At 49.2% G+C, this 11,145-nt stretch overlaps 1 protein-coding gene across 1 annotated transcript; it reads right to left on the bottom strand.

Moving 5' to 3' along the window:
• Nucleotides 1–425: 425 nt before the first annotated feature.
• Nucleotides 426–10,910, bottom strand: LOC102740968 (uncharacterized). Its single transcript, XM_081801690.1, has 7 exons — nt 10,855–10,910; nt 10,455–10,707; nt 10,048–10,171; nt 7,637–7,851; nt 6,922–6,992; nt 6,562–6,666; nt 426–657 (listed from the first exon to the last, which is right to left on the bottom strand). Exons 2-7 carry the CDS (start codon nt 10,674–10,676, stop codon nt 483–485), a joined length of 912 nt encoding a protein of 303 aa, XP_081657816.1. The 5' UTR covers nt 10,677–10,707; nt 10,855–10,910; the 3' UTR covers nt 426–482.
• Between the last annotated feature and the right edge of the window lie 235 nt (nt 10,911–11,145).

Genomic DNA, 11,145 nt, shown 5'->3' with positions numbered 1-11,145 from the left:
GGAAGGGCAGCACTGTCTCATCACTCATTTCTCTTTCACACCGCCGTGGCTGGGGCACCTGGGTGGCTCAGTTGGTTGAGCGGCTGCCTTCGGCTCAGGTCATAATCCCAGGGTCCTGGGATCGAGCCCCGCATAGGGCTCCCTGCTCAGCGGGGAGCCTGCTTCTCCCTCTCCTCCCTACTCATGCTCTCTCTCGCTCTCTGTCTCTCTCTCAAATAAATCTTTAAAAAAAAAAAAAAAAAGTACCATGGCTGAATTCCCATGTTAGAGTGCAAGCGAGGGGACTTCACAGTAGCGCTGACCTGACCAATTACTGTATGCAGGCTCAGGCTGAGGGGGAACTCAGGCTTGCACTAGCCTGAACACCTCTTTCGACTGGAGGAAGCCCATGGGATTGTACAGCCTCTAGGGAGCCCAGCGCAAAGAAGGCACCTCCGCGGGAACTTTATTCATTCCTTTAGCCACCTTCTGTAGGGGAGAGGTTATGGGCCCCTCTTGTGGGGCTCAGGCTCTGTGCTGCTAGGGTCGTTCTCAGAGTCATCTTTGGGTCTTGGCACAGGCTGGAACTTGAGCAAGACAGGCGGGGTGAAGATGGAGGCCTTCACAGGAGGGAGTGGTGTCTCCTCAGCATTGGGGGGACCACTACAAGCCGAGGTCCTGTGCAGGAGACAGCCAAGACACGTCCGTGAGGTGGGATACTGGCACAAAGAGCCGCCAGAAGTACACATGACAACGCTTCAGGCTGTGGGATGGCTTGCAATACATTTCTACTTCCAGAACTCTCTTCCATAGATGGTTGTTCCAGGCTGTTCACTGCAGCAATGTTTGTGATTGTGAAGACCTGGAAACAACCTAGACGCTCCTCAGGGAATGGCTAAAGGAACCACAGGCGCCATGTGGCAGGCGGTTCTGCAGCTGTTGAAGGGCTGAGGTAGGTCTGTATATCCCAGCAAATAAAGATGCCCCAATGGCACAGTAGTGGAAAACAGCAAGCTGCTGGGAAGTACATGCAATATATAATCCTGCTTTGGTTACAGAATTAACCAGTGTATTTGTGTGTGTGTTAGAAGGGTACACGTGAAACTCTTAGCAGTGGGACTCCTAGAAGCAGGGGCCTCTTATATTACACGTATTCATTTCTCTATTGTGAACTTTTTCCCATAGAACATGTCCTGCTTTTGTAAACTTTTTAAAGCCAATGAAAAATAACCCACTTTTGATGATAGCATCATGAGAACACAGCTCACTCAGAAAGCAATACGTAACAAGAGCCTAAAATTGTCCCCATCAGTGCAATGTTTCAACGAGCAAGAATGGTTGAGGAAATATTCCATCCATACAAGGGAGCATTTTGCATCTATTATTATTGGTGAACTTAAGTATATTTCTAAAGACCCGAGGAGAAACGCATTCCAGAGCTGGCTACAAAGCTGCCTAACGGGACACTCCCAGTTAGGTGACAGACTACCATATGTGTATAGACGTGTTTCCACAGGGAAAAGACAAATATATGCTAGTGCTGGTTATTTCTGGCAGTGGGCATAAGAGTGATCTGGTATGGCTTTTCCTCTCCTTTGTGTGCGGTTTTCAAATTATCTACAGTAAATACATATTTTTTAGAATCTGAAAAAAGAGTCGTTTTGAAAACTGTTCAGACCATTTCCCTTATAATTCCGCTTCAGGAAATTCATCTGAAGTTCAGGAACAGCTTCGCACATAAAGACTTTAATCCCAGCACCAACTATACTCGTAGAGAAGACAACTAGAAGCACCTCATGTGTGTGGAGTTAAATGATAGCCCTACATGCACAGGATATTTATTATGCAGCCAACGAAGCTCAGCTTCAAAAGACCATCAAGAAGTGGACCAGTCCCCATGGCCATCATGGTAAGTGACAAAGGCAAGATAAAAGAAATGACATTGTCTAATTGAATCACACCCTTATAAAACTATGCCTAGGGGCACCTGGGTGGCTCAGTCGTTAAGCGTCTGCCTTAGGCTCAGGGCATGATCCCAGGGTCCTGGGATGGAGTCCCGAATCGGGTTCTCTGCTAGGCGGGGAGCCTGCTTCTCCCTCTCCCTCTGCTGCTCCCCCTGCTTGTGCTCTCTCTCTCTCAAATAAATAAATAAAATCTTAAAAAAAAAAAAAAAAAAAACCAGAGCAAAGAATTTGAAAACGTCTATGGCTCCTGATGTTCTGATAAACTGCCTTTCAAAAGGACTAACCTTATACTTTTGTGCTTCAAAAGACACCACTGAAAAAGTGAGAAAACCACCCACACAGTGGGGGGAAATGTTTGCAGATCCTATGTCTGATGAGGGACTTGTGTCTTCGGCAGTTCCTCAAGATACAGACTTACCATATGACCCAGCAATTCCACTCTTAAGGGTATACCCAAGAAAACTGAAAACTATGTCCTCACAGATACCTGGCCACAAATGTTCCTAACAGTATTATTCACAAGAGCCAAAAAAATGGAAACAGCCCAAATGTCCATCGACTCATGAATAGAGAAAATGCAATATATCCATACAATGGAATACCGTTCAACCATAAAAAGAAAGTCAACCCATAGAATGTACAGCACCAAAAGGGAACCCTGATGTAAACGATGGACTTTTGGGCAACTAGGATGTATGAGTGCAGGCTCATCAGTTGTGAACACACGCATCACTCTGGAGGGGATGTTGATAATGAGGGAGGCTGTGCACGTGGGGGGGTAGGGGGTGTATGGGAACTCTCTGTACTTTCCTATCACTTTTGCTGTGAACCTAAAACTGCTCTAAAAAATTTTAAGTCTTAAAAAAGAAATTTAAGGGGCGCCTGGGTGGCTCAGTCGTTAAGCTTCTGCCTTCGGCTCAGGTCATGATCTCAGGGTCCTGGGATCGAGCCCCGCATAGGGCTCCCTGTTCAGCGGGAAACCTGCTCTCCCTCTCCCACTCCCCCTGCTTATGTTCCCTCTCTCGCTGTGTCTCTCTCTGTCAAATAAATAAAATCTTAAAAAAAAAAAAGAAATTTAAAAAACAGGAAATTCATGTTAACTAACCCAAATTTAAATTAAAAATTTTAAAAATAAAAAGTAAATAAGGGCGCCTGGGTGGCTCAGTCGTTAAGCGTCTGCCTTCAGCTCAGGTCATGATCCCAGGGTCCTGGGATCGGGTCCCACATCGGGCTCCCTGCTCTGCAGGAAGCCTGCTTCTCCCTCTCCTGCTTCCCCTGCTTGTGTTCCTGCTCTCGCTGTGCCTCTCTCTGTCAAATAAATAAAAATAAAATCTTTAAAAAAAAAATAAAAAGTAAATCATTCTGGAGGCGCCTGGGTGGGTCAGTCAGTTAAGCATCCGACTCTTGGTTTGGGCTCAGGTCGTGATCTCAGCGTTGTGAGATCGAGCCCTGCGTTGGGCTCTGTGCTAAATACAGAGTCTGCTTGAGATTCTCTCTCCTTCTCCCTCTCCCCACCCACCACCACTCACAGGAGTGCACTCGCTCTCACTCCAAAATAAATAAATAAAATCTTTAAAAATAAATAAATAAAAATAAATTATTCTGCCAGGAAATTCAGCAGTAACACATGCTATGACATGGATGAACCTTGCAAACATTAAGCTAAATGAAAGAAGGCAGTCACGAAAGACCATGTTATTGTATGGTTTCATTTATATGAAATGTCCAGAACAGACAAATCCACAGAGAAAGTAAGTTAATCGCTGCCTAGGGCTGGGGGTGGAGGACCTGGGGGTGACAGCTAAGTGGTGCTAGGGTTTCTTTCTTTTTTTTTTAATTGTAGTAAAATATACATAACATTTACCATTTTAACCATTTCTATGTGTACAATTCAGTGGCATTACATACATTCACAATATCCTGTGACCATCACCGCTATCTATTTCCAGAACTTTTTTATCACCCCAAACTGTACAATTAAGCAACTCACTCCCTTCTCCCAGTTCCTGGTAACCTCTCATCTACTTTGTCTTTAGGACTCTGCCTATTCTAGATATTCTATGTAACAGGAACCATACAATAATTTGTCCTTTCGTGCTGGCTTCTTTCACTTGTTTCAACATTCTATTACGTGGCTAGGTCACATTTTGTTCATCTTGGATACACTTGGGTTGTCTTCTCCTTTTGGCCACTGTGAAACTGGTGCTATGAACATTCACGTGCAAGCATCTGTTTGAGTCTCTACTTCAGTTCTTTCAGCCATATGCCTGGGAGGAGAATTACCAGGTCATATGGTAATCCTATGTTTAACATTTTGGGGAACCACCAAACCTTTTTGCCATGATGGCTGCACCATTTTACATTCCCACCGGCCACACACTAGAGTTCCAATTTCTCCACATGCTCATCAACACTTGTCATCGTCTGTCTCTACGATGAGAGCCATCCTAGTGGGTGTGACGTGGTATTTCACTGTGGTGTTCATTTGCATTTCCCTGATGCCTAATGACGGGGAGCATCTTTTCCTGTGTTTATTGGCCATTTGTATGCCTTCTTTGAAGAAATGTCTATTCAAGTCCTGTGCCCATTTTTTGGAATGGGTTTTTTTGTGGGTTGTCTATGGGTTGTCTTTTCACTCTCTTCTAAAATTGGACTGTGGTGATAGTTGCACAAATGTGAATATATAAAAGGCCACTAAAGTGAACACTAAATGGGTGAATTCATATGATGCTATGCAAATTATCTCAATAAGAGAATTTTTAAAAGGACAAAGCCAATTTATAGTATTTTCACAGCTAAAATGAGTCTCCTCCTAAAGCCTTGATAGCACAGGATTCTCTTTACTTGGGGCTTTTTGATAGGTATAGAGCATAAATCTTAGTAACCTTAACGTGTACATCTTTCATTACTAAGGAAGCCAAAAACATTTTTAAAGGTTCACTTACACTTTGGGTGTCTTCGTGAATATACTTTCCATCAACTAAATTTAGAATCATCTTTACAGAACTGTGTAGGTTTCTTACACATAAGAAGTCATTTACATTCTCACTCATTGGTAGTAGGAATACATAATGGTACAACCACTTTGGTAGTTTCTTTAAAACTAAACATATTATCACCATATAATCCAGCAATCATGCTTCTTGGTAAGAGAGTTGAAAACTTATGTCCACAAAAACCTGCATGTAGATGTTTATATAGCAGCTTTATTCAAAATTACCAAAACTTGGAAGCAACCAAGATGTCCTTCAGTAGGTGGATGGATAAATAAACTACAGTATACCCAGTTACTCAGTGCTAAAAAGGAACTAGCCAGCCATGAAAAAACATGGAGGAACCGTAAGTGAAAGAAGCCAATCTGGAATGGCTATATACTGTAGGATTCCAAGCATATAACATCCTGGAAAAGGTCAAATTATGGACACAGTAAAAAGATCAGTGGTAGTCGGGTGTTAGGGGAGAGGGATAGATGAACAGCTGGAGCATAGAGGATTTTGAAGGCAATGAAACTGTTCTGTAGGACACTACAATAGTGGATACCTGTCATTATAAACTTGTCCAAGCCCATAGAATGTACAACGCCAAGAGTGAGCCCAAACATATGGACTCTGGGTGATAATGATGTGTCAATGTAGGTTCACCAACTGTAAGGTGGGGCATGTTGATAGTGGGGGAGTCTGTGCCTGTGTAGGGGGGAGGGGGACATGGGAACTCTCAGCACTTTCTCAGTTTGCTGTGAATCTAAAACTCCTCTAAAAAATAGCTATTTAGGGGCGCCTGGGTGGCTCAGTCATTAAGCGTCCGCCTTCGGCTCGGGTCATGATCCCAGGGTCCTGGGATCGAGCCCCACATCAGGCTCGGCGGGAAGCCTGCTTCTCCCTCTCCCACTCCCCCTGCTTGTGTTCCCTCTCTCGTTGTGTCTCTCTCTCTGTCAAATAAATAAATATTTTTTTTAAAATAGCTATTAAAGGGCGCCTGGGTGGCTCAGTTGGTTAGGCGACTGCCTTCGGCTCAGGTCATGATCCTGGAGTCTCTGGATCGAGTCCCGCATCAGGCTCCCTGCTCGGCAGGGAGCCTGCTTCTGCCTCTGACCCTCCCCCCTCTCATGTGCTCTCTCTCTCTCATTCTCTCTGTCTCAAATAAATAAATAAAATCTTTAAAAAAAAAAAAAAGCTATTAAAAAAAATTATCTGATGCAATGAAGTAGCCAGTCTAAATACATACTTTGAAATAACACTCCATGGAATGACATAGGAAATAACACCACCATAAATGGCAAAAACAGGTGATTAAAACAAACAAGCAAACAAACCACCTATTCAGTAAATCCCTGCTTTGCAAAACACATGTGTATAAACCTTAGGGCTACCCACAGTTGATGGAATTGTTCCCTTTCTAATGGGTCTCTGAGCTGCTTGTTTCCAACTCTCAGCATTTACAAACACTAGGAAGGGGGAGCAACTTTTCCAGCACCCGATTACATTAGGGTCCTTTCATGAAATGCGAAGGACCATCATACAGAACATTTTTCTGGCCCTCGTGCACACTGGCATGATGCCATCATGCCAGGTAAGCCAGGACGATGTCCCACCCCAGATAGGCCCAGAGGCGTGCTTACCAGGGGAAGCCAGGGCAACGGAGCTTGTGTGCACTGTTTCCAGCCAGGTACGAGAAATGGAAGCCTCCGGGGTTGAGGACCAAGGGGGTCAGATCAACCATGTGTCTGCAAGACAGGAGGGAGAGGGAAACATCAGCTCTGGGCTCCTCCCCGGCAGGCCCTCCCACAGGGACTCCCGGGCACGGAGCAGACCTCTGAGCCTTGACTCCATCCCTGTACAATGGGAATAACCACCCCTCAGGATTGTGGTGAGGATTGACAACAAGGTGGGGAAAAATTGGGAACCAAGCGTGGCACACAACGTGCTCCCTAAAATGCTCTCTTTTCATTTGCCCTGAGCCTAGAATCAATTCCTTCCACCTCTTTGGGTTCGATGACAGGCCAGGCCAGTTCAATTTCACTTCTGACCTTGCAACCTCCAAGTTCTCCATCTGCAGGAAACAAAGAAAATCTTAGGACAAGTCTGGGGGCCCCACTGGGAAGAAAAACACCTTACACAAGAACTAGGGAAACTATGTGACTATCACTCATTCAGCAAATACATCAGGGTCATCCTTAGCACCCATCTCAAGCTTGGTGTTAGGGACGGGGATGGGATGGGATGGGGGCTGGGAGCTGAGAGAGGACTGGGGGCTGACTGGCATGAGAGTGCAGGAGAAGGAGGGGACAGGAGAGGCATGTGGTTAGGAAGGCACTGCAGAGGCAAGGAGACCACGAGCCACGAAGCGGGGCAGGCGTGGGGCTAGAGATGTTGGGGGGCAGGCCATGCTTCTCCACCTGTCCTTTGGGCACCCCAGGATTCTGCCCCATGTTTTGGCAGCTGCCTTGCTCAGCTGAGGCCAAGCAGGTGAAACTCCGTGCCTCCAACCCTTCAACCAGAGCAGACCCCCTTTTATCTGCTTTATCCATCAACATTCTACCCAAGACTTTGCCTCCAGAGAGCAGTCTGCTGCTTAAAAACAAAGTTCTGACAGTCACTGCCATGGGCCCGGGGAAGCCGCTGGGGTGGTTCTGAGCAGAGGGGTAGGGGCTGCCGCTCCTGGGACCATGCGGACTGGGGGATGAGCTCACTGACCGACTTGCTGGGCAGCGGAGGGAAGGAGCCAAAGACCCGAGGCATGGTGTAGACAGGGGGTGATGGGGCCACCACGGAGGCCATGGTGGTGGCAGGTGACGGCAGCGGTGGAGGTGGCAGCAGGGCTGGTGGCAGGCATGGGGAAGTTGAGTGGTCTTGCAAGAGGACGGGTTCTGGTTTCTTCGGCTTTGGCTTTCTTCTCTTCTTCTTGGCATCTGTGACAAAAGGGACCAATGAGTGCCTACCCCATGGCCAGAACAGGGTAGCGTCGAGGCCAAACAATGGTGCAGGTTCTTCACAAGGTTCCTCCCCCAAAGGGCACCACATAAGAGTGCCTGGAGCCACGGCTGACAGGCACCAACATGTACCAGCTCACCGACCCCACAACTACCCCACGAGGAAAGGCTATTTTTGTCTCTCTCTTACAAGGAGAAAGGGAAGCTCCGAGTGTACGAGGCCCAGGAAGGACCCATACCCCAACTGTCTGACTTCAAGGCCAGAATTTCAGGGGAAGTAACATGAGTATCACCACCAAGGAGGGCTGGGCTTGTCCCAGACATGTCAGTCAGCCACCTACCCCAAGCTCCTAAGTCAGCCAGCACCTTCCTGGGGTATCTAGGCCCTGGACGGGGAGTTCACCAACGACACCCAGCCCCAGGGCCATCCTGGGGGTATGCAAAGGCCCTTTCCTCTGTAAGGAAACTCTTCTGTAGGAGGTCTTACAGAAGTGGGCTCAGGGAGAGAATCTTTGAGTAGCAGGACTCTGGGGCCTGCCCCCTCTCCTCTTTCCACATTAGTTTTCTTCCTATATTTGATGAGTCTGGCTATTTCTACTGGACACCAGCAAAGCGGGTATGAACAAGTGCCTCATACAGCCCATTAAAAGGGCTCATCTAGAATGACAATCACTACCACCAGGGAGCACTGACCTGGAGGCTAAGAGCCCGAGCTCTAGAGCAACCCATACCTGAGTTCAAGTCTAGACTCTACTACTTACTACGTGACACTGTTGTCACATCGTTGGCTTCCCTCCCTGGGCCTCTATGTCCTCTTCTGTAAAATGAGTTTAATAGCATGGACACTACCTTGGGAGGCTGTGTAAGAGCTACACATGCTGGGGGTCCATCAGATGCAATGGTGATGTGGAACACTCACACTCAGCATCATGGAAAGTGGGACCCCCCAGGTGAGCCAGGCCTCCTGATACAATGAAGAAAGCTGCTCCACCACTAGCTAGGGTATCACTGAAGACAAATGCACCAAAAGAACTGAACCCACATCTAACATAAGGCTTTAGAGCAACTATCCAAGAAATACAGGGAGCGGGGGACAAGACAAACGGCACCAGGGGGCCCTAACAACAGATATAAACCCATTGAGTGCAACGCCCCAAAGGACATCACAGTTCTTCAAGGTGATGGCATGGGGGAGTAAGGTGAGAGCATCCCACCTCAAAGGGACTTCAACAGACGTGGCCATCCCTCACTTGCCATCCCTACGAGGTCACTAGTGTGGCCCCCTTCCATTTCACTCTCACAAGTGTGCCAGTGTGGACTCGAAGTATATGGCCATCCTAGTGAAAAGGAACCTCAAAGGACCTAACATCCAAACCAAGTATCAGCTAACATTAAGAAATTGTTGTCACGGGCGCCTGGATGGCTCAGTTGTTTAGGCGACTGCCTTAGGCTCAGGTCATGATCCTGGAGTCCCGGGATCGAGTCCCACATCGGGCTCCCTGCTCAGCGGGGAGTCTGCCTCTCCCTCTGACTCTCCCCCTCTCATGCTCTCTCTCTATCACTATCTCTCTCAATAAATAAATAAATAATCTTTAAAAAAAAAAAATTGTCGTCGGGCGCCTGGGTGACTCAGTCGGTTAAGCATCTGCCTTCGGCTCAGGTGGTGGTCTCAGGGTCCTGAGATCGAGTCCCACATCAGGCTCCCTGATCTGTGGGGAGCCTGCTTCTCTCTCTCCCTCTGCCCCTCCCTGTGCTTCTGTGAGCGCGCTCTGTCAAACAAATAAATACATAAATAAATCTTAAAAAAAATTGTTGTCAATAATATCTAGGTAACATTGTGATTACAAAATGTTTTTTTAATATATAAAACAGCATTCTAAAGGATCCAAGAATACAATGATGTCTGAGATTTCCCCCCAAAATGCTCCAGAAAAAGGGAACGGGGTAGTAGAGAGTGAAGCAAGCATGGCAAGATGGGGATAGTTGCTGAAACTGAAGGGTGACCGGTACCTGAGTGTTCACTGCAGCCTCCAGTTTTGTATATGTTCGTTTTCATAATACTTTAAAAATAAACACCAATTTAAAAAAAAAAAAAGTGCCAAGCACAGAACCAGGGATAAGGGAACCTGAGTCAGGTTTGCTGGGCACTGGAGCCTGGCAGAGGCTGAGCCTCACCCTGAGAGTAGAGGTGCACGCGGTGAATGCTCCTCTTCAGCTGCTCCAGGCGCTGGTGCATCTCCAGGGCACCCATGCTGTTGCAACAATTCAGCTCCCCCTGAACCGCACAGAAGAACTTTGCCTACGACAAGGGGACAGGCAAGGCAGGAGGAAGCCAGACAGGTGAGACGCCCGCCGGCTGCACTGTCCAAGCTGGGCCGCCTGGGGCTTCTGGACGAACCCTACTCTGCAGCTCCAGCTAGGCCCGAAGGCTCCCTCCGCACCCAACCCCCGCCCCACCCCGCCCCCAATCTCCTATCCTCACAGCCCCGCCCCAGACGACAGCGAGCTGGAGCCGTGTGAGCACCCGCCCCCGTGGTCCCCACCCCGCCTCCCCCGTTGCAGCCCCGCCGGCCCGCTCGCACCCAGAGGAAGGAGAGGAGCCCGCGCCCCTCGTACTCGGCCAGCTTGCCCTTGCGCACCACCCTCTCGGCCAGCGCGGGGTTGCGGTCGATGCTGCGGAAGAGGCGGCGCAGCGCGCGCTCCGTGTAGGTGGCCGCCTGCCTCTCGAAGTCCTCCTCGGAGATGAGCTGGCAGAAGGTCACACTCTGGGGGAACTCGCTGTCGAACTCGTCCAGGACCTCCATCCCTGAGCGGCTGCGGGCGGGCCTGGGCGGCCTGGGGGCGGAACGGCCGTCGGGGTCGGGCCACCGAGGCTCCAGGCGCGCCGACCCCCACCCGCCTCGGGTCGGGGGACAGGGGCAGGTCCCGAGGGCCAGGGACCGGGTCGCCGTGGGCTGCGGGGCGGGCACCGCGAGGACGCACCTGCTCTCTGCCCCACAGCCGCCGCGCCGACGCAGCCTCCCTCGGCGTGCCACCGCCACCGCCCCGACTGCTCTAGCCAATCCCCCCGGAGCTCGCGGGCGGGGGGCCAATCCGCGCGAGGCGGCCGCACGTGACAATGCCCACCGCTCTGGGCATGCGCTCTGGAGCCTTCGACGGGGCAAACGCTGCGGCGCACCGCGGAGGCCTCGTCCCGCTAGCGTGTTGCAGGCCTTGATGGGGGAGCCGGCCATGACCACGCAGAGAACATGGTCAGCAGCCATACTCTTCAAA

This window comes from Leptonychotes weddellii, chromosome 13 (genome assembly GCF_054177405.1).
Source record: "Leptonychotes weddellii isolate Sample4059 chromosome 13, ASM5417740v2, whole genome shotgun sequence".
NCBI classification, from domain to species: domain Eukaryota; kingdom Metazoa; phylum Chordata; class Mammalia; order Carnivora; family Phocidae; genus Leptonychotes; species Leptonychotes weddellii.
This window is presented reverse-complemented; position numbering and strand designations above follow the sequence as displayed.

Coding starts and splice junctions, on each gene's coding strand:
- LOC102740968 (XM_081801690.1), bottom strand. CDS start 10,676: ATGGAGGTCCTGGACGAGTTCGACAGCGAGTTCCCCCAGAGTGTGACC. Junction 6,993..7,636: donor CTCCGCTGCCCAGCAAGTCG/GTCAGTGAGCTC, acceptor TGTTTCCTGCAG/ATGGAGAACTTGGAGGTTGC. Junction 6,667..6,921: donor CTGTCATCGAACCCAAAGAG/GTGGAAGGAATT, acceptor CCTGTCTTGCAG/ACACATGGTTGATCTGACCC.